At 30.2% G+C, this 21946-nt stretch overlaps 2 protein-coding genes across 3 annotated transcripts; one reads left to right on the top strand and one right to left on the bottom strand.

Moving 5' to 3' along the window:
• The first annotated feature begins 8104 nt into the window (after nucleotides 1–8104).
• On the top strand, nucleotides 8105–9360 carry LOC114399003 (nicotianamine synthase-like). Its single transcript, XM_028361101.1, has one exon. The coding sequence runs from the start codon at nucleotides 8185–8187 to the stop codon at nucleotides 9130–9132; it is 948 nt and encodes a 315-aa protein (XP_028216902.1). The 5' UTR covers nucleotides 8105–8184; the 3' UTR covers nucleotides 9133–9360.
• A 5474-nt stretch (nucleotides 9361–14834) lies between these two features.
• Nucleotides 14835–20580, bottom strand: LOC114400887 (homeobox protein knotted-1-like 1). 2 transcript variants are annotated; one of them, XM_028363549.1, is made up of 6 exons: nucleotides 20440–20580; nucleotides 19909–20170; nucleotides 19696–19806; nucleotides 19287–19437; nucleotides 16205–16458; nucleotides 14835–15281 (listed from the first exon to the last, which is right to left on the bottom strand). In XM_028363549.1, exons 2-6 carry the CDS (start codon nucleotides 20149–20151, stop codon nucleotides 15105–15107), a joined length of 936 nt encoding a protein of 311 aa, XP_028219350.1. In that variant the 5' UTR covers nucleotides 20152–20170; nucleotides 20440–20580; the 3' UTR covers nucleotides 14835–15104. The 2 variants fall into 2 exon arrangements, with proteins under 2 accessions (XP_028219350.1, XP_028219349.1); XM_028363548.1 differs by lacking the exon at nucleotides 20440–20580 and having other exon boundaries at nucleotides 19909–20240.
• Nucleotides 20581–21946: the final 1366 nt, after the last annotated feature.

The raw sequence follows: 21946 nt of genomic DNA, 5'->3' as shown, positions 1-21946 counted from the left end.
TGCTCAGGTGTTATATATAAAAAAACACGCTTAATTCATTTGAAAAAAGGGTATAAAACATTCTTTTGCCTTCTTAATTTTCAAACATATAATGCATATTTCACTTAACAGATTTTCTTTTCTACATGTTATATGTCATTGCTTCTCCTTTTCTCTTCTTGGCCAACCTTCCATCATTACATTTCTTAAATTCAAATATCGGAATTCTTGGTAAGTAATTTTTCAATTAAATTGTTAAGGAAATGATAATATTTATATGTAAGAGAACTTACATCGTTCCATACTCTTGAATAATAGTAAGATACAATTATATTGGAGAGAAAAAAATTGTTATGAGATGATTATGATTAATGGGTAGCATTTGACAAGAGAAACGAGTCGAGTATAGTAAAAGGGACATGTTTCTCATATAACAAGGCCAATCATGTTTTGAGTTTTAAATTTCTTATGAAATGTGTTTATATTTAACAATTGACGATATCTTGAACAAAATTATTTTTTAAGAAAAATATTATGGGTAACTAAAAATAATGGTTGGATTTGGTAACTTTCTAAAATTGTTTTTTTCTCTCTCTTTATTTTACCATATTACATTCATATTATTTTAGAACCATAACTGATAAAAAAAGTCAAAAACCATAAACAATTAGCAAAGACAAAGGAAAAATGTGCGTTAGCAATCCCTTTTAAAAATACTTGTCAATATCTATAATATATACAATACTTTTATATAAAAGAAGACTTTTAATGTCGATTGATTTCGATTTTTTAGATTAGTTTTGGGGATTTAGAATTGGTTGAGAGAAAATAGGTACTTTTTAAAACAATTTTGAAACCATTTTTAGAAACTCTTTTTGTCAGCTTGTGGGCTATTCAAACATAATTACAAGATCACATGACTACACTTTGACAAATCACATAATTAAAATCACTTGCTACACATTTACAACATATACTATCATATACATATAGATATATGTTGTCATAGTCAGTTTGACAAAATCAATTCATAGAATTATACTTACATTAATTGCCACATTTATATACCGTGATAGTTTAAGTAATCAATAAAAAACAATTAAATATCTAAAACATTCTAATTAGGGTGAGGTGGTAGCGGTTATGAATGAAGTAACTAGGTAAATAATGCCTCAAAAGACTCAAAGTAATATCCTATGTAGAAAAGGAATCTAGATTGTCAAATCTTTGCAATTTCAAAACCATAAATTTAAAAAAACTATAACACATGATTCAAAAATATTAATTAGACAAAACTAACTATTTAAGTTGTGAAAGAAAATTTACCTCTGCAAAAGAATCAATAATGGATACACAAGTGATGTTCATCATGTGTCTCATGACAAAATAATCACACTCATGATTGTCTCTTTATTTACATCCTATAAATTAACACAAAAATAACCAATAAACAAAAAAAAAAAACAAAACAAAAACTCAAAGCCGACCCTGGTCTTGATTGGAGGGGGCGATGGCGGGGTGCACATGACTAGAAGGAATCCATTCTTAAAGTATTTTACATAGTTTTCATAAATAGATTAAAATTATTGTTTCATTTTATATATTTTATTATTCAAATTAAAATATGGCATGTAATTAGACAAAATTATTCCTTTGACTGTAACATTATAGTGAGAGAAAAGAGGCTTAATTTTTAAAATTCATGGTACCAAAAAATTAAGAGCTAAAAAATACAATTTAGTGCTCTATGAATATCGTTGACTAATTTTTTATTATACAATACTTATTATCTCTTATATTAATTGATTTCTCCGCTTATTTCTCAATGATAAAAAAATTAATCTCTCCGAAAATATACATTAATTAATTGTTAAGGGTGTAATTGGAAAAAATATTAAATTGTTCAAAAACATTTATGTTGTAAAACGCCAATCAAAATAAAACAAAAATAAAGAGACCAGAAAAGAAGTTGCTAACAAAATATAAAAGTATAAAAATAAGTGGTTGGAAATAGGGTTGAATGCCCATGAAAAAACTAATCCCTACAGTTTTAAGCTGAGTTCATCTGCCCCACCTTCATCCAACGTGCATGAAAATGGTCAACACTGTGTACAGCGCCTGCACGTTAATGCGTTCATAGATGCAAAATATTCAAACCTTTGGAAAATTGCTGTCCCTATTAGCATAGAAGTCTTTGACTATAGAGTTACAACGTTAATTACAAGATTGCTGCTAATTGTCGTCGTTACGTATCATTTTTTCTTCCTACAACAATCCTAACTCTAATAAGACAATTTTAAACTTAATTATTTAGTTTTTTTAATAAGTAAATGATAATTTAGTAGTTTTATTGGAAACGCGAGTTGAAAAATTCGAACTTACGATCTCTACATCCTTATTTCTTTTTTCTTCTTCAATTGTTAAACCAAGTTTATATTTTTTTATTTCATTATATGATGAGAAACTAAGGGTGTTTATTTTGAGTTTCATGATTTCATCCAACTGAACCAACTTTAACTCAATCCAACGCTCACGTTACTTCATTCTCCATTTCTACATTGAAAAATGCAAACGGATCCAAACAAAACCTAATTCATTTCACAAGACTGAACTTGGTAACGCTGCGTGTTACTTTATATACGTGGTTAGTCCTTGAGACAAATCAATGAAAAAATGTAGTGGTTACGTGTCATTTGAGGTTGCGTAAGTAATTCTTGAAACGAATATGAATGAATCAGTATGCCGCCAGGGCATCATTCTCAGGAAACGTGGCTCCGTTTGGCACACGCCATCTTGTGGTTGGCACGCATCTGTCTACATAATACAAACTATCAAAGTATATTTGACTTCATTCATGGCCAACCAACATGCATGCCACAATCTTTCTCTTACTAAAGCAATAGAATTGGAATGGCACAAGCACAACCGAAAGCTAGCTATGTGAAGTCAGGAAATACAGTCAAAAGGAACAAGAATAATATTTAAGTTTTAGGATGGGTTAGTTTAGATAAACTAAAAAAAAAAAGAAGGAATTTTATGATTTCTTTTTCTTTCTTTTCATTTTTTAATTTCTAAAAAATATTTTTTTAGTCTTTTTTTAAAAAGTATCTAATTATTATAATATATTAAATATTCTTAATTTATAAAAACATTTTTGTTAATCAAAAAGTCATTGATTTGAGTGGCACTCAACCTCTTTAAACAAAATTTTGGATTCAAATTTTGTAACTAAAAAAATATGATTAAAAGGAAGAATCTACTAGAGATGTTTAACAGATTATTTATGAAAATTAATAAATAAAATTAATAATAATAAAATTAATAAATACTCATAACCAATAACATGATAAAAAATTGTTTTTATTATATATTAAAAAAATAAAACGATATGAGTGTTTAATGTTTTGTTAATTATAATTTTTTAACAACACCCTCTTGTAGCTTTCATTTTCTTTGATGTTCTGCCCCACCTCGTGCAAAAGTGCCTTTGCGCATTCTCCTCTAGTTTCAGCGTCGAGTAACTGCATTTGGTGCTGTTACAGCGTTACTGGTATCTTATAGTGGAAAGTGGCCAGTTTGGCAGCCCATAATAATAATAATAATAATAATAATAATAATAATAATAATAATAATAATAATAATAATGGTGAACAAAAGTAACTTTTGTTGTTCATATCTCTAATTGATGCACATTCCCAAACTCTATTCCCATCCCGGACATCTAAATCTGATGTATATATATTAGGAGCCACTTCCTTCAGTGAGTCCAGCTTTCAATTTCTTAAGAGCCAGAGGTCCCAAAAACTCATGGATAGTTTTCGGAAGAATACAAGGATGATGCATGATGACTAATTAGTAACTACACATTATGTATCAAGCCATGATGAATAGTGTTGTAGCTGGTGGACATGGAAGATAGAATCTATATACATAAAAGAAAAATTACCACGACGTCAATTGTGTTATTATTATTTTTCCAATAACTTAGTTGGTGGGTTTTAATTATTTGATTAAAAAATGCTTCTTCATTCTTTGTTCAAGTAAAAAAAAAAAAAAAGAAGAAAATCTCATTTGTTTATTTCGTGTAAGCTAGGAAGGCAATATGAGAGAAATCTTCAACCGTACAAGGCAAAGCGTCTAATGAAAATTACTTGCACGAGATAAAGGGAATGAAAACGTCTCATTCGCACCATTCAAATGGAGGGGGAAAAGAGAAAGGAATCAAGATTACGATAAATTAATATCTTTGCATGATATGTTGAATGTCAACATGATCAGATTCACGTATTGTCGTTATTAGTTCCCATACTGTGTCCTTACAGCTTTTGTAAAGACAAATTCTGTAGCAGTGGGAAAAAAATTGACCAGAAATGAAATAAAAAACGTAATGAAAATAGAATATCAAAGTGTTCGATATGTGCTTTTAAGTTTATTCATTTATTTTGTAATGGCATCCAGCTTAAGGCAGGGTTACTCATTTTAAGGCTGAAGGACCTAAGGAGTATTTATAAGATTTTTTTTTTAATCTTATAAAAGTTATTTGTAATGGTTTTATAAGAGTATTTTGAACTTATTTCAATAAACTTTATAATAATTAAAGTTAATAAATAAGCTCTCATTTATAAGAGTCTATTAAATCAAGGTTGAATCAAATTATCTATCCAAACACATCTTATAAAATCTAGTGACCAAGTAAAAGAAAGAGTAAATAGTCATTTTCATCATTAAATTTAGTCTCTCAAAGTGAAAAAAATACGACAAATTTATGTATTTGTTCTTTTATTCATTATCGTTAATAAAAAAGTATACGTTACACATTCAGGGAAGAATTTGTCAACGCTCATACATTCAGAAATGAAAATAACTATTTACTCAAAATATATATAATTTAATATTCACATTTTCTCCTTTTTTTAATTGTTACAAACATAACATTAAAAAATAGGAAAATAAACATAAATTAGAACAAACGTAATAATAAGCATAATATTAATTAATAGGTATAATTTGTCTGTTGTTCTAAAATTTCTATTATAACAACATTAAGTAGTTACAAAATCAAGTTTACTCTCATTTTCTTTGTAAAGATTAACTTAATAGTTGTGTATTTTTGTTTGAGTCTTATATTTTGAATAAGATATTGTCATATTAAAAATTTCAAAACAATAGACAAATTATATTTATTAATCAATATTATGTTTATTATTATGTTTATTTTAACTTATATTTGTTTTCTTATTTTTTTAAGTATTTATTATAATGTTATGCTTTCAACAATAAAAAAGGAGAAGATGAAAATTAAATTATATTTTAAGTAAATAATCATTTTTATTTGTGAATATGTAGAACATTGATAAATTTGTCCCTTTAATGACTAAATAGTCAACCAAGAAGATTTTTAACTCCAAATGGTTAACATACGACTTTTTGAACTTCTGTATATAGGAAATCACCCTATCTTGTAAAGGAAATCCTTTACGTTGATTGTAGATATATTTGAAGAAGTCTCCCAGTTTAGGTCAAGGACTTTTTGGGTCTTTTTCCTATCTTCAAGGATTAATAACCTTCCTGACTTCTAAGTTTTATCTAGTGTTGATGAATAAATAGTGTACGGCTCAATTAAACTAGTAGATCGTTTTAATTACGTACTTTTTTAGGGTTTTTAATTACGTACTCAGTTCATAATAATCACATCATAAAATTATAGAATCAGCTTCACATGGAATCTTAAGCTATATATACAACAGCAAATTGGAGCGGGGGAAAACTAGACTTTATGATCTGATTTTTTTTCTTTGCATATATAGCCTATCCTTTTTTAAAATTTAATATATATGCATGTGTGTGCGCTCGTGTGTATAGACATTACAAATCTATATATATTTACCAAATATTGCATTAAAGAATTTGTTGGCATACAAAAATATATTATATCAGTACATTAAGTTTTAGCATAAATTTATACTATATATACTAATAATTTAATTTCTGTTGTACACAAAAAAAAAGGTTTAAGACAAATGTTATACTAACTAAAAGCAATCTTAATATTTAACATTTTTTATGCAATAGTAAATTAATGAGGCATCAGAAATGCCAATGAGGATTACAAGCATAGACCTGTATATCGAGTCTTGCTATGAAATTAATGTGAGCTGTTGACTGACACGGTTAGCAAATATTTAATTATGACATATATGTATCATAAAATGAGAGAAATGTATCTTAAAAGTGTAATGACATTGTAATTTATTTTAAATTTTGACTTCTATTAAGTCAACTAATGTACAGTGGTATTTTCATGTTTATAATGAAAATGACAACCTACTCAAACTTTTGATTAGGGGCTCGACTCCTTATAATGAGTTAACCAAAAAACAACTGTGACAGTGTGAAACCAAAAGCATTTCGGAATCAAAGGTTGAGTCAAATTTCGGAACTGTAGCCCCATACCCATACTTTTACATACATATAAGAGTATCTATTATTTATTAATAGTGAGAACTAAACTGTTTACATTTCATTTCTCATGAGAAATGACTAAATTGTGAAAAGGATTACATAATAAATTATATATTTACTCTTAAAATCTTAAACTTAATTAAAATGACTCAACTTAAAAACACAAGTTTCTTACATATATAGATCATATATGTTTTCTTTAAAAAAATGTTGAGTAGGCATGAGCGGCAACTTGCAAATCATCATGATAATGTGTTCCCTTTTTGTAAGTTATTGATGAAGGGTATACTCTTGCGTCTCGATAGTTTAATTAATTTACTGCTGAATTTTCGAATGTCCAGCCTATACTTATATAGCATGCTAATCAACTACACTAAAAAAAGCCTTCTATGACTATTATAAAATACTTTTTTTAAGAATACTTAGAATGTTTTATTTTAAAAAAAAAATTAAAGTTGTGTGAAACTAATTGAGATGGAGAAAAAGAAACTAATTGTTTATGTGAATGAAAAATAATACACTCTTACATCTTTTCATCCTTTCACATGTTCATACATAAACACACAAAAAAGTTGTCAAAATTAGGAGTGATTTGAAAAGAAAAAAAAATTGCTTATTGAATTCTAAAATGTTACTAATTAAGACGGGTCTAGTAGTGATAGAGGAGTTGGATAATATGAATGAGGTCTTAGGTGGATCCTGATTGATGCCATTATACAACCAAAAAACTTTATTGAATTCTAAACCTATTTCATAGTCTTCTTTGTTTTCTGGACCGGACATGCAACGTTTGAGATTTGATATGATTAAATACAACAGTATGTTGTTTCTATTTTCCTTTTTTATATACTTAATGTTAATTTTCCATCATATCAACATTTCTGGGTACCTACAACTTATGAAGTATAGGGTTTCTCTCAAATTCTAGTTTAGAACGTACATTGTATTTTTCACAATATACCCATATCCCTGTTGGTATTGAAAAGTTAAGTTCAAAACAACATAATTGATTTTGGTTTAAATAATACTGTATTTTTATAGGAAAAAACTATTAAAAAAGTGAGTACCTTAACATAAGATATGCATATCGCCTCTCCCTCCCTCCCCCCCTCTCTCTATATATATGTGTGTTTCATCATATGATATTTAGTGCGTGCGGGTGTATCGTTAGAACTTGTTTCCTCTCTTATATGTTTAACAAATTTTACAACAATAAAAGAAAAAAGAAAAGTATAAAAGGTGATGAGTGACATGCCGAAGAAAGATAGAGAAAAAAATATTATTATATAATTTGTTGTATAAATAACACAACTGGTAAAAATAATAAACAAAAATTACGTAATCTGTCGGAGATAGAGTCTAGCGAGTAATTTTCAGTTAGTAAGAAACTAGGTTACAATCTAGATAGTTTTAATGTTCACACTTTTTTTTAATATATGTATTTTTAACACCAAATAAATTACATCATCAATATTTTATAAATTTATGAACTCTTGTTTATAAGACCTATAAACTCTCAATGATAATGTTAACAAAAATCGTAGAGCAACATATATTTGGCCGCAATAAAATAAATAAAAAAAAGGCAATTCCAAAGCCTGAAGTGAGTGGACCCCACAGTTGGGCTTAAATATTGATATCCTTCAATTCCTTTGGGCATTGAAAAGTGTGTGCTATCTATTTGTTTTCTTGAGACCGAGTCTCTGGCCATACCATATCAGTAATAAACCTCATAGTGTCGACATGGTTTGCGAGGAAGAATTGTTGATAGAAAAAGTGTGCTCGCTCTATGAACAAATCTCAAGCCTCGAGAGTCTCAAACCTTGCAAGAATGTCGACATGCTGTTCACCAAACTAGTCCTGACATGCATACCCCCAAGCCCAATCGATGTCACAAAGCTAAACAAAACCGTTCAAGACATTCGATCCCACCTTATAAAACTATGTGGTGAAGCCGAGGGACACTTAGAGAGCCACTACTCAACCATCCTAGGCTCATACGACAAACCCCTTAACCACCTTAATATTTTCCCCTATTATTCTAACTACCTCAAACTTGGTCATCTCGAGTTCACTATCCTTAGCCAACACTGCACCCATGTTCCCACCAAAGTTGCCTTCGTGGGCTCGGGGCCCCTTCCTCTTACCTCAATTGTGTTGGCATCGAACCACTTACCTTCCACCACTTTCCACAACTATGACATGGACCCTTTAGCCAATTCCAACGCTATGCGCTTGGTTTCCTCTGACCCTGACTTGTCCAAGCGCATGTTTTTCCACACCAACGACATATTGGAAGTGTCGAACGCTTTGAAGGAGTACGAGGTTGTTTACTTGGCAGCACTTGTGGGCATGGACAAGGAGGGGAAGAATCGAATCATTGATCACTTGGGCAAGCACATGAACCCTGGGGCACTTCTTATGCTCAGGAGTGCTCATGGGGCAAGGGCTTTTCTCTACCCTGTGGTTGAGCCTTGTGATTTTCGAGGTTTTGAGGTTCTCTCTGTGTTCCACCCCTCCGATGAGGTCATCAACTCGGTTGTCATAGCACGTAAATTATATCACTCTCTTGAGCAAGGCCTTGTTGGCTCTATGATCCTACCTAACAAGTGTTCCGAGATTCAAGCCTTCAACCCTCTCAACCATGGGAACATGATTGAGGAATTGGCCGTTGAGGAGCAACTCTTGTGAATTATTGCTTCTTTTTTTTTTTATCTATCTCTACTCCGTCTCATGCTTTAGATGGGAGATTATTATTGGGGTCATGTGCGGTACCAACTTATTATGTAGTTTACATAATATTTCCACTTAATTGTGTCCGACTGTTTTGTATCACATCGAGTAAAGCTTAAGTGTTTTACACTGTGCTGTTATTAAATTTGCAATAAATATGAAAAGAGATCGATTATGTGTTGTAAATCGTATCTTCCTCAAGCAATTGCCATAGTGGCATGCATGCTAGCATGGTATGTTTTTTACGGTTTCTCCTCATTTTCCTGTACACTTTTTTCACTAATGTTCAATTCATTGTTCTCGTTAAGCAGGCTAGTAACGTCGTGATTGACATAAAAGGATATGGTCATGGAATTGCAACAAGAGCAGCTTAGAGTTACCTTGATTTAAAGTTTGGTTGACTTAATTTTGAATCAAAAAATGAGATTGAAATGCATATTTAAATTAATATATCTGAATCACATTAAAAGGATGGTCATGGAATAGCAACAGCAACTTTTCCTTGGTTTGGGTTAAATTTAAAGGTTAGTCGAATTAGTTTAATTTGAATCATTGAATGTGACTGAAATGTATGTGTAAATTAACCTGAATCATATGTTTATATTAGAATGTGTGTTTTTATTTGAAAGTATAATTTTTTTTAAGACCGCAAATTTTTTGAATGGGAGACAATTTTGTTTCAACTGAATAAGATTACTATAAAACAAAACTTCAGTTTCAACTATTTAATGCAACTATATTTTCAAGGTTCAAACTTCAAACTACTAAATTGGAACAAATCTACACCAACTTATTCGTGTACTTTGTAAATTTGTTTTCTAACTTTAAACCAAGCAAGTGCTTAATTATACAAGATTCTTAACTAATTTTTCCTCTTTTGAATATCACAGAGCTAGCTGCCTTCGTTGCGCTTTTACTTCATTATCCCCTAAATCGCAATCATTCAAAAAGAGAAAATCCTCCAATTCCTCTCTTGCATATTAGCAGATATTGCCTATCAAATCAAAGATTACTTTGCTTTTAAAGGATGCCTACTTATCTGCCTTTTTTTTCCTGTACTTGATCAATCAAAGTTTGTCTTTGGTGTAATACTTACCTATGCTGATGATGACATTTTCAGATACCACTTTGACATGAGAAAAGCTAAGAGAGGAAACAATATATAAGCATATATATCTTCACATCACTGTACCTGATCATTAATTAACGAGGCATATATATATATTCCATAATTAAGATACGAATTAATGTTTTTTTTTCTTTGGGTGGGGTACGGTGGGGTGGGGGCTGGGATTACAATTTTTTTTTATGCTGGGGGGATTGAAATTTGAATTTATAATCTCATAGATTACTCAATTCATTCTGCTAGTCCAATACTATATGATGGCATACGATGTCAATGTTAATTATAAGGAAAATTGACGAAGAATAAATAGATATCCGCATAATTGGAAGGACCGAATGAACTTTTCTTGGGTACTAATCATGTATGCCTTTTGAGTTTATCAGAAGACAATTATGAAAGTTATTCTTTTTGTAACTGATTCCTTTTATCTGTTTGGTCTATTAAATAGTAGAATTAGAATATACGACCCTATGGTCGTTTAGTTGTCCATATGGACATACTTCAAAGGTGAATCTTGATGATATTTTCTCAGTTGTTGGCCCCCTTTTAACAAAAAAATCAAGCCTGCAGATGATGGCAATGTTTTATGTCAATGCTTAAAGAACACATATATACCTCTCAGGGCATCCAGATATTAGATGTGTGATTCAGATATAAGTTTTGAAGTTATTGTAAATGTTTCATTACTTCACACATATATAGTCAACCTTTGACATGACAAGGTTGTGTCAATATGTGAAATATTTTCAAAACACGAAAAATTGTATAGTTTCATTTAAATTAAAAGAGCTATTTTGTTTTATTTAAAATAAAAAGTTGCATGTATTCGTTCGTTCATTCAATTTTGTAACAAAAATAAAATAAAATCATTCAATTTGATGTGTTGTTTTCTATGTTCCATTTAAAGAGCCGTGTAGATTCACTCTAATAGATATATAATGTTTTATGCAAATTAGTTATAAACGTGTAAATCAAAGAATAAGTTCTTACATATGTAGATAAAAATTGAAATGATGTAGGCATTCATGATAGAAACAAATTAAAATAAAGGGACTCTTATTAGATACCGTGTGAAATGATATGACTAGCCATTAAATAGACACCATTTAAAATAGAATAATTGTTCATGTAATATATATATATATATATATATATATATATATATATATATATATATATATATATATGTGTGTGTGTGTGTGTGGGGGGGGTATTAACATAAATTCATTTAAAAATTAGAAACTGTATGTTAATATCTAACACCTTTTTTATTAGAAAAAAAAAATTATTCTTTCTTTACTTATACCAATATAAATTAAAGGATAATTATGTAATTTAATTATTTAAAAAAAACACAAATAATCTGAAATATCTTTTTCTCTTTCCAACAAGAAGTCGTCTTCTTTCTTTTGCAAAACCATTAATTATATATCTATTATTTTAATTATATATATATATATATATATATATATATATATATATATATATATATATATATATATATATCTACTGACTATTGTTTTTTATAATTTTAAAAAATATACATATGAATAATTTTATAAAATATTTTATTTTATTACATATTGTTCTTAAAATATTTATTAAAGCTAGTATTATAAAATATATATAAAAAAAAAAACAGGATTTTTTTGTAAAGGGCCGAAAGACCACATCCTTCCAGCAAACTTTTTGTATTTACTAAATTAAAAAATATTTTTTAAAAAAGTAATAAAAAAAATTGAAAAAAAAAAACTGCTAGTTAGATCTAACATGGCCGAAGCCCTTTTTTTTACATTTAATCGTCCGTTATTTTTTCTTCTAATTATATATAAAAATATAATTAAATAATAATAATAAATACTGTAGTGATAATATTATAAAACATTTTCCCTTCTTCTCTTCTTCAACCTACAGGGCCGAAAGTCCATACCTATCCTACAACCCATCCTACTCAATTTTTTTCATCTTTTCATTTGTTTACGATAAAAATCAATTTTAATAAAACAATAGTGTTGCAAAAAAATAAACTTGTTACTTTTTAATAAATCTGTTACTTGTTTTTTTAAAAAAGAAATCCTTTTTTCTATTTTTGCATCCCATGTCCCTTCTAAACTGAAGGGCCGAACACCGAAGCCCATACAAAAACAACCATCAAATAGTTTTTTCCTTTTTGTTCAAGACCATATTTAAATCACCATCAACACTTTTAAGACCATATAAATCTAGCAAAAGGTGTTCAAACATCTAAATAGCAAGACCAATCATAAATAAATAGCAACCATTGAAGAAATATTATTTTCAAATCATAATTAAATGGGAACTTAGTCTTTTAAATGGAAAAATAGGACAAAGGAGGGAGACAAAAAGAATTGGAGGTTGGAGTTTTGAGATGGGGATGGGGAGTGGAAAAAATGAGGGTGACCAGAAAAAAAATTAGGGGTTGAGATTTTAAGATAGGGGTGTGGGATTAGAGAAAGGTGGCTGAAAAAAAAAAATGGGGGAGTGGAGTTTTGAGATCGGAGAGTGAGGCAAAGAAGAGTAGCTGGAAAAAAAATGGGGGTGAGAAAGGAAGAAAGAGGGTGGCCGAAAAAAAATAAGGAGTTGAGATTTTGAATTGGAAGAGTTGAGGAAGATGACAAATAAAAAAAAAACAAAATTAATTTGACACCCGTGGCAAGCAATTGGATTTTGTTGATCAGAACTATTTACTTTATGTTTGGATAGAGGATTTAAAAATTTCTAAAAAATTCAAATACACAATATTTTAATTTTCTTAATTTAAATTTATTTTATTGTATAAATATTTTGTTTTGATGAAACAATTCAATTTTTTGTATTTTAATTTTCTTGTTTAGATAAAGTAATTCAATTTCAATGAAATTTAAATTTTCATTTTAAAATATTTATTTAAAAATTAAAATTTCAATATTAAATAAAAATAAATATTAGTAATTTTTTAAATAGTTAAATAAGGTAGAGCAAGTGGTCGTGATTGCAGAAAAGAAAGATTTACATAGTAAAGGAATTAAGTTACAAAAAAAGAATTAAAAATTAACTAAGTAAAAGACTGATTTTACAAGAGAGGTCAATGATAAAAAGTAATTATTTAATACACATCATTATTTTGCTTGGTGCCCCAAATTTTTTGATATCTATCTTTTACCCTTCTCTCCCAAATTCCACTAACAGTGGTGTCAAAGCTGGAAAACAAGGACACGATGCAGAGGAGCAGTGATGTCTAATGAAGGAAGCGGTGTACGCTGGTTGTCACCACCAGACCGCAACTCATTGTGATTACTGTCGATCCCTACGCCTCACTAACTTTGTCCTCTCCACCTTTGTCGCCGACGAACCCCTCTTCGTCCCTGACAACAACACCACACCACACTCCTCCTTCTCCTTCTCCTCCACCACCACCTTTCAACCCTTTCCTTTTTGCTGCCGAAACTCACCCCCATCCGACCCCACAACCGTAAGTTGCCGCCACCAAAGTTCCCCCACATCCTCTCCAACTCAAGCCCCTTCTCCACTCATCTCTCTCAGCACACCTACTTGTCGATTGAGGTGATCGTGATTATAGAGCAAGTGATAGACGCCAAGGTGTGCTGAGAGAGAGAGAGAGCGCTATGGAGAGTGAGCGTGAGCGTTTAGTATTTTGTGCAGAGTGAGGAATTTTAATTCTTTTGTTTTTGCTGAGAATTTGAAATTCTGTCAAGTTAATATATTAAACAAAAAGGTATTTTAATATCTCAGATGAAATACTTTACCTGATTTAATTTCTCTGTCCATCCAAACATAAGGTTAGTCTTTAATTGTCAAATGAAAATTTCTTTTAGTGTAAAAAAAAACTTGTAGTCATCTATCCTATATGATCATTAGTATCTTTATACAATTAGTTAATGATTTTGTAGCAAAGAATGCTCCAAACTCAACTCGATTTTATAAAGGGCGAAGGAACTGTAGCAAAATCGGTTGTGCCTCAAGCAGCAACATCATCTATGGAGGTACATCGATAAAAATTACAAAACAAAAATTATAAGATTGATTTAGTGATAAAAAGAGAATGAACAGAAAAATATCTTGACTTGAAATCCCTCTGCTTATAAAAATTGACAACTAATATTTATTGATAAAAAAAATATTATAAAAATAAAATATATTTTTGTTCACTTTAAAATTCCAAAAAATTATTTTTAATCGTTCTAAAAAAATTTCTTCCATTTATAGTTCCTCTAATTTTAAAAAGTCAAGGGAAGAAGATCTCCATAAAATACTTATGATTTTGTTATCAGTATAAATTATCCGTTCCGTTACCGTCTTATGTTTTAGCTGTGTCAGTGTTTTTATTTATTTATAAGGTAACCTAAGCCAGATTACTGTGTTAGTGCTTCACGTTACATTGTAAAATGTAGCCAAGACCCTACCCAACTTTAATCAAGAGTAGCATTACTGTACTGTATGTAAAATCATTTATCCCCCAAGAATTAATAATCACTAAGCTCAGTAATAATTTTTGCGAAAATGAAAGAGCAGCTAACTAGAAGAAGATCCATTCTTTTCTTTCTTTTTTTCTATTTTTCTTCAGCACGACATTGTTATAATATAATCAAAGATTCAGGAATACTGCATAACAATGGCGCATTACACTACTATAACTACAACTTTGACAAGTATATTAGCTAAACAACAGTTCAGTCTCTAAAATTTAGTATATATATCATGTGTAACAGGAATGCAATGCACATACATTGCTCCTGCAATTACGAAGGGTACAAGTTCAGATCGTTGAGGAGCACTTCCAGAGCTAAAACAACATAGGCCCTCCTATGCCGCCGCCACCGCCGCCTCTTAATCCGTCCATGACGGCAAATCGCATGTCCTCGGTAGGTTTCCAATGCCGTTTTCTCTGATTGATGAACCAATTATTGATCTGCTTTTGATCCAGACCAGTAATTTCTGATAACTTCACTTTCTCCTCCTCCTGTATCATTGATAACAAATAGGCTGGGTCTTTTGCTTAAAGAGAAATGTTAATTACCTAGTCTTTGTTATAGAGTGCAATTTGTGAGAATAACTAATTAAATCATGCGATTCCTATTCCTTATAACCACAAGAAATTCATTCAAACAATTATAAAAATGTTAAAAACAGTATTTCAAAAGACATCGCTGTAGATAGTTTAATCATTTATTTGATTTCTATGCCTATAAAATCCTTGACATTTTAGTTCCTATACATAAAACTACTCATTTTAATCTTTATACGTATACTTTTTTATTTGTTTTAATCCTGGTCTTTCAAAATTGTCGAGACTGAATTAGATTATACGTAGAAAATATAAAATGAATTAATTTTTTTATATAAGAACTAAAACGAGTATTTCTAAGTCTAAGACCTATAACATAAACATATATAGTGATCAAATAAATAATTACATTTATTAGGTTAAGTACTATTGTTTCTCTTATTTAAAATAGTACCTATGCTTGCTCAATTATAGACTAGTAGTGAGTAGTGACTTAATTTGCAAGTGCACACGACCGGTAGACAAAATTTCAGGCATCTTGTAGTTTGGTAGGTAAACGTAAGTAAACATAAAGACATGGTTCAGATGAAAAAGTACTGAAAGGGCTCCTATCAAATTTTCTAACACCATGTCCCCAAACTCATCATTTCATTTCACCCCTATTTTCTGTAGCAAGCATAGTTGAGCCCATCCTACCACACAACCATAAGTCCTAATGTACGATAAAAAGGGGGGAAAATACTGTAAATGAAGATCAATAATTTGCTCACGCACACAAATTAATCTGGACTAATTGAAGGTAAAGAGGAACATAATTTTCGTTTAGACATAAATATGTTACATTAGTGTGCTTTATGCATGATATTAAATGCAATTACCGTAGGATAAGGCCATCTATGATGGGTGTTCCACCAGCCCATGAGTGCCATCCTTGCATCCTTTGGTAGCTTACCCTTTTTTCTTCGTTTCAGAAATTCCTTTCTCAAACCGCTAAAATGGCCACTGTATTTGCGAAGGAGCATCTCTTTAAGCCTTTGATCACTTGGACAAGTTACTGAAGATACATTATCTTCAAATGCTTCCATCTCCCCACAACTTAATTCCTCTTCTGATGCCCCACTAGCTACCTCGTCTGACAAAAATACAAAGCAAAAGGAAACTCTAATATATATGCCAAAAAGGATGCTAACACAAAATTAGATTTCCACTGATTCACAACACATACATAACATACAAGTACGAAGTATTTGTCGAGAACAGTGTATATGCTCCAAGGTTATTTTTTTTAATTATTAAGGAGCTTAATTAATTGGAGGGAAATTTCATACATATACAGACAAACTTGCTATTTTCCTCAACTCAAGTACAGGGATGGCATGTAGTACAGAAGAACGTATTGTTGAAGTAAAGGCAAGGCTTGAGGTGAAAGAGATGACCATGTACGTCTAAAAGTTTAGCTGTAGTAACTATCGTATACAGGGAAATTATAAACCCTATTATTATTACATGCTAAAGTCAGGCTTTAACATTTTTTTTCTCCTTTTGTTACTTCCTCATAGCATCATGACAATATTGGACTAAGATGGTTCTCAATATATGTTTTTAACTATAGGGATCTATATATGTTTTCTTAGGACTGACTCTCCGCTAGGATACAATTGATATTGAGAGAATATCTAATGTAATTATTTTCACACCTAATTTATCATATAATACCCTTGGATCCAGTATTGGATAAACTACTCTATAAATACTTATGACAAAATAAAATGAATTAAGTTTTTCTTATAATTAAATTAGAATCAATTTGTGTACTATATTTTTATAACGAACTCAATCTATATATCACACCATAAGGTTCCTTTTAATAATATTCTTGGTATTCTTTTACTTTCCAGGAGACTAGCAACCATGTAATATACTCTTGTTAATATATCTAACTAATAATCTTCTTTACATCTAACCACTTTAATAGATTTCCTATATTTTTTCTTTGACAAGCATCCCATCAGTATTTTCATATATTCATTTTTTTTTTACTATTTCTACCTTTTCATTTATTGGTCCCTTCAAAGCCCAAGTTTACTGCCTTATAAAATATAGTTGCTGATATTTTATTTGTGGTATGATACAATTAACTTTTCTTTAAACTTAGAAAATACTTTGCAATAACAACAAATCCTTAATGTTGTTTTCCATTTTGATCACCCAACTTAAGTGACATCTTAAATAACTTCTTTATCATTTTCTTTGCAATGCATATATACTTCATCTATTCCTACTCAAGTAAAAATCCTTTGATTCAATGTTTGTGTCCAAAACTCAAGTTTGGAGTTAACTTCTTGCCTTATTTCCTCAATCAGAATTCTATTATAGGTCAAAAGCATGCATTTATAGATTTTTTTTATATCCCAAGGAAACATATCTAATACTATCTATGGTTCAGCCCTAAGTAACACAAAAATATATACCCTTGTAGAAAAGTCTTTATTGTTTGCGCTTAGAATTCTCAAATTAATACATACTCCATCATACATGTCTTATAAACCTCGAACTTAAGGGTTTCTTTTACCACTCCAAATTGAATTCTACTATAGTAAGCTACATTTTGTTTGTCTTCTTGAATTTCTAATACTTTCACATTACAGGGTTTTTTTTTGTCAGCTTATATATCTTGCATTTTTCGTTCTTTCTTCTAGATCTCGGTAAAATACCACAAAAACTATCGTATCCAATTCACAACTTTTCTCATCTCATTTTCAACCTTCCAATACCTTATCCAATTTCTAACATTATTGCACTCGTGTCATGTAGACATTAAAACCCTTCATATTGTTTCTTACTTTTTACTTTTTCTTTTTAAGACTTTCAATTAACCACCAAGATATCTTGTCTCTCAATCTAAAATCTTTTAATTCGTGAAGACTGTTTTAGCAATTTTCCCTAACTCCTTAAATATCTAATCTTAAATGAAATTCTAGCTTAAGATCTCCAGAACCAAAATTAATGTCTCACTAAGAAGATATTATCTATTTAGATTGATGCCTATGGGTTGTGTAAAGTCTTAAATAAAACTCGTCTAAAACTTTTTCTCAAATCAAAACTTAATAAATGTACTATTTATATAAAACTTTTTACATCATTATCTTTTCTCTTAATTAAATTACTGATCCTTATACTTATACAATTTTTATATTTTAATTTCTATATTTAAAAATTATTTTTTTAATTGTTACACATATACTTTTTAACTCGTTTCAGTCTCTATAATATACACTCTCTAATCCATTTTGGTCATCACAATTTTGGACACCGAAACTAAAATAATTTTAAAAGTAATGCATGTATAAACTAAAACGAATTACTTGTAAGTGTCTGAAGTAAAATGTAAAATTTTTGTAAGTATAGAGGTTAAATAAGTAATTAAATTTTGTTCTTTTATCTCTTTCAATCACATCAATTACCGTTAATGCTGTATAGCCATGTTAGCTGCCTTTCAAACACTTTTGTAATAGTTTCAGCACTCTGGTGCATTTAATATAATATATTCATTGCTGGAAAAAAAATCACATCGATATTCATATGCTTAAAAGATTATATAAATAGAATTACTCTTAAATTTAATAGGAGAGAAGCGGGGGTGGATGCTCAAATTAAATATTTCTGAATCTGCTATATCTTTAGCGTACAAAAAGGGGCCATCTATGGTCAGAATTCAGAAAAAAAAAAAAGTAATAACAAAGAAAGATAATGGGGTCATGTTCAGAATTTATATATCAGAGTATTAATCTAAAACCAAAAAAATATATAATAGAGTATTAAGTAATTGAGAAAAAAGCTGCGCTAGCTCCTTGTTAGTTTTTAGAAGCTGAGTTTCATATAAAGACTAACTTCACTAGTCACTGATAATATATAGCAGGCATACACCACGAAGGAATAAACGTGAAATACAGTATGTACCGGAGCGGTTGTTGTTATCCGATGACTTTGTTAGTGTTTCATTACAAAGGTTGCTGAGTTGTGATTCCATGTCACCCAAAAACAAAGTCGCTTCGTTGAAGGGCCTGGACAACTCCTCCTTGTATCTATGAAGAACTTGGCAGAATGTTTCCTTTCAGGTAACAACAACCACAATTTAAATCTTTCAGAAACACCACAAAAATTCCTAGATGACTCACATATATGTAACTATATCTATATTTAGGAAAAAGAAGAGTAAATTCCTAGATGACTCACATATATTTAACCATAATAAATAAACTGTCACTGCGATTTCACCATTTTCTTTCAATCTCTAGCTATTATTTGGAAACAAAAGCGAAATATAAGTAGCCGAAAAAGTAAAAGAGAAATTTAGAAACATACATACCATGAAGTGGTCAAGTTCAGGGCCCTCCCCTATCTCACGGCGAGCATTCATGCGGTGGCTTTCTCGGCCTATTTCTTCAAGAAGGCATGCCAGTTCTGGCGGTGCTCCAACCTTAGCTTTCAAAGCAATTTCCACCATTTGGTATTCAATTGTTCATATATATATAATTAGGCAAAGAAAACTAATTCTATAAAGTATGTAGCTATGTATGACCTTTTGGCATTCAATATATGCAGAGAGTAAATCTGGATAAAGAGGGTGATTGGCGATCTGGATCTTGATTATCCGATCCGACATATCTGATGATGAGTCGGTTACATTATTATTCTCTTGAGGTTGAGGAGCTTCTAGCTGCAGGTAACAATTAGCCGTTGATTCAAGACGCATCTCAGAAGTGGTAGCGTTCCCAACTCTAACCACATCCAAAAGAGGTTTCAACCTGTAAACTGCTTCCATCACTTCCTCAACTCAACTACTGGGGTCCAAGCAAGTAAGTTTTAGGACAATATCCTAAGCAAATAAATAAAATATGTATATCTAATTCTAATATATAGTACGACCTATATAGTATATATGTAGCTTTCTTATTAATTAGTACTTAAGCGTGTTTTGTAAGGGGCAATGTTAATGTTAATTTATTTACTAAAACGAAGTTTCCTTTGAAGGTGTGCGTTAATACGAAATTACAGATGAAAATGACAGAGGAAGCAAAGGGAGATGGAATTAATTGGAGCATGAAGGTACCTGCACAAACCCAAAGACTTTTTCTTTTCCAAGAAAGACCTGGCTGGGGAAAGGAACAAAAGAAAGAAAAAGGAAGGTGAGAGAGTGTGGGAATCTGTAAGAAGTGAGTGTGTGAAGTGTGAACACTGAACAGTGAACAAGTGTGGGAAGTCAAGTCATGTAAGTAGGTGGTGTCAGTGTAGGTCGTACGTATGTGTAGAACACTGTCTCAGTGACTGAGTGAGATTCTCACTGGAGAAAATCGCTCACTGCAACGTAACCTTCTTTCATTGGCCAGCTTTAATACGTGGGTCCCTACAATTACAAACGAGGAAAATGAATTCACAAAGTTTGGCTGCCACCCACACTTATTAATCTTCAAATTTTGCTTCATTTTCATCTTTACCAACAACTAAATTTAAAAAGATATATACTCTTTATTTTTTTAGGAAATTAAAAAAATACTTTAATACTTTAAGATAAGCTAAATCAAACGTACGTACACTGAATGGGTTAAAAAGCTATCTTTTATTTGTACTTAAAAGTTTGCTTTTAGTTTAATTTAAGCTACTTTTAGTTATTTTGAGGTTAAATATTATTTTTGAAGTTTTCATTTTGTAATTTTTTTACTAGTATGAATGACTTTGGTTAATAGTATGTTTGATTTAGAAAAGTAAGATGAAATAAAAGAAAAGATAGATTTTTTTCTTTTCAGTTGTGTAGTTTTTTAGTTAATAGAAAATGAAATAATATATATATATATATATATATATATATATATATATATATAATGATATAAATAGATATTTTGTCTCTATATATATAAAAAAATAACTTTTTCCTCCTTTTTCATTCAAATTTGGAGGAAAGGTGTCCCTTAATGAGACCCACATACGTGTATTTTTTTTTTTTTTTCCTTTGTTGACAATTCCAAATGATTAAAGGATTTATATTTTTATTGTTTTCCATCAATCCACGATCGATCCTTCTCTCTTTAACTAAATCAAACAAACCTTAAGTATATAAAGTAAAATGAAAAACGAACATTGAAGTTGAAGCTGTAATGCTTTTATTAAGTGCTTGTTTGGTCCTTCTTAAACGTGGTTTTGTTTTATACTAATATGTTTAGCAATTTATGGAAATTTAAGTTAGGGCTTTGAAACGTAGACTGAAATGGATGTTTTTGCATCTCATGGATGCAAGTTCCTATGAGATAAAAGATAATATTTCACATTTCATGATAATTGATTTCAACATGTGTCCCTCGGGATTTTGAGTTTTAACACGAAAACGACAAAGGTTACATATATTTACAATGAATATAACTTACTGAAAATCGTTAAGGCTGCACTCGTTTGTGGAGAAAAAAAGAAGAAAAAAAATACTAAAAATGATGTAGGACTCGCACTTCTATATTCAACTTTAATTTAAAATTTTCATTTCAATTCACTTTCTTTTCACTCTATCAAATGGAGCCTAAAATTTGTGATTAACTATTAAGTGATTTACAAAATAATAGTATTTTTTT

Source organism: Glycine soja, chromosome 19, assembly GCF_004193775.1.
Source record: "Glycine soja cultivar W05 chromosome 19, ASM419377v2, whole genome shotgun sequence".
NCBI lineage: Eukaryota > Viridiplantae > Streptophyta > Magnoliopsida > Fabales > Fabaceae > Glycine > Glycine soja.
The sequence above is the reverse complement of the archived record's forward strand: the minus strand, read 5'-3'. Positions and strand labels throughout refer to the sequence as shown.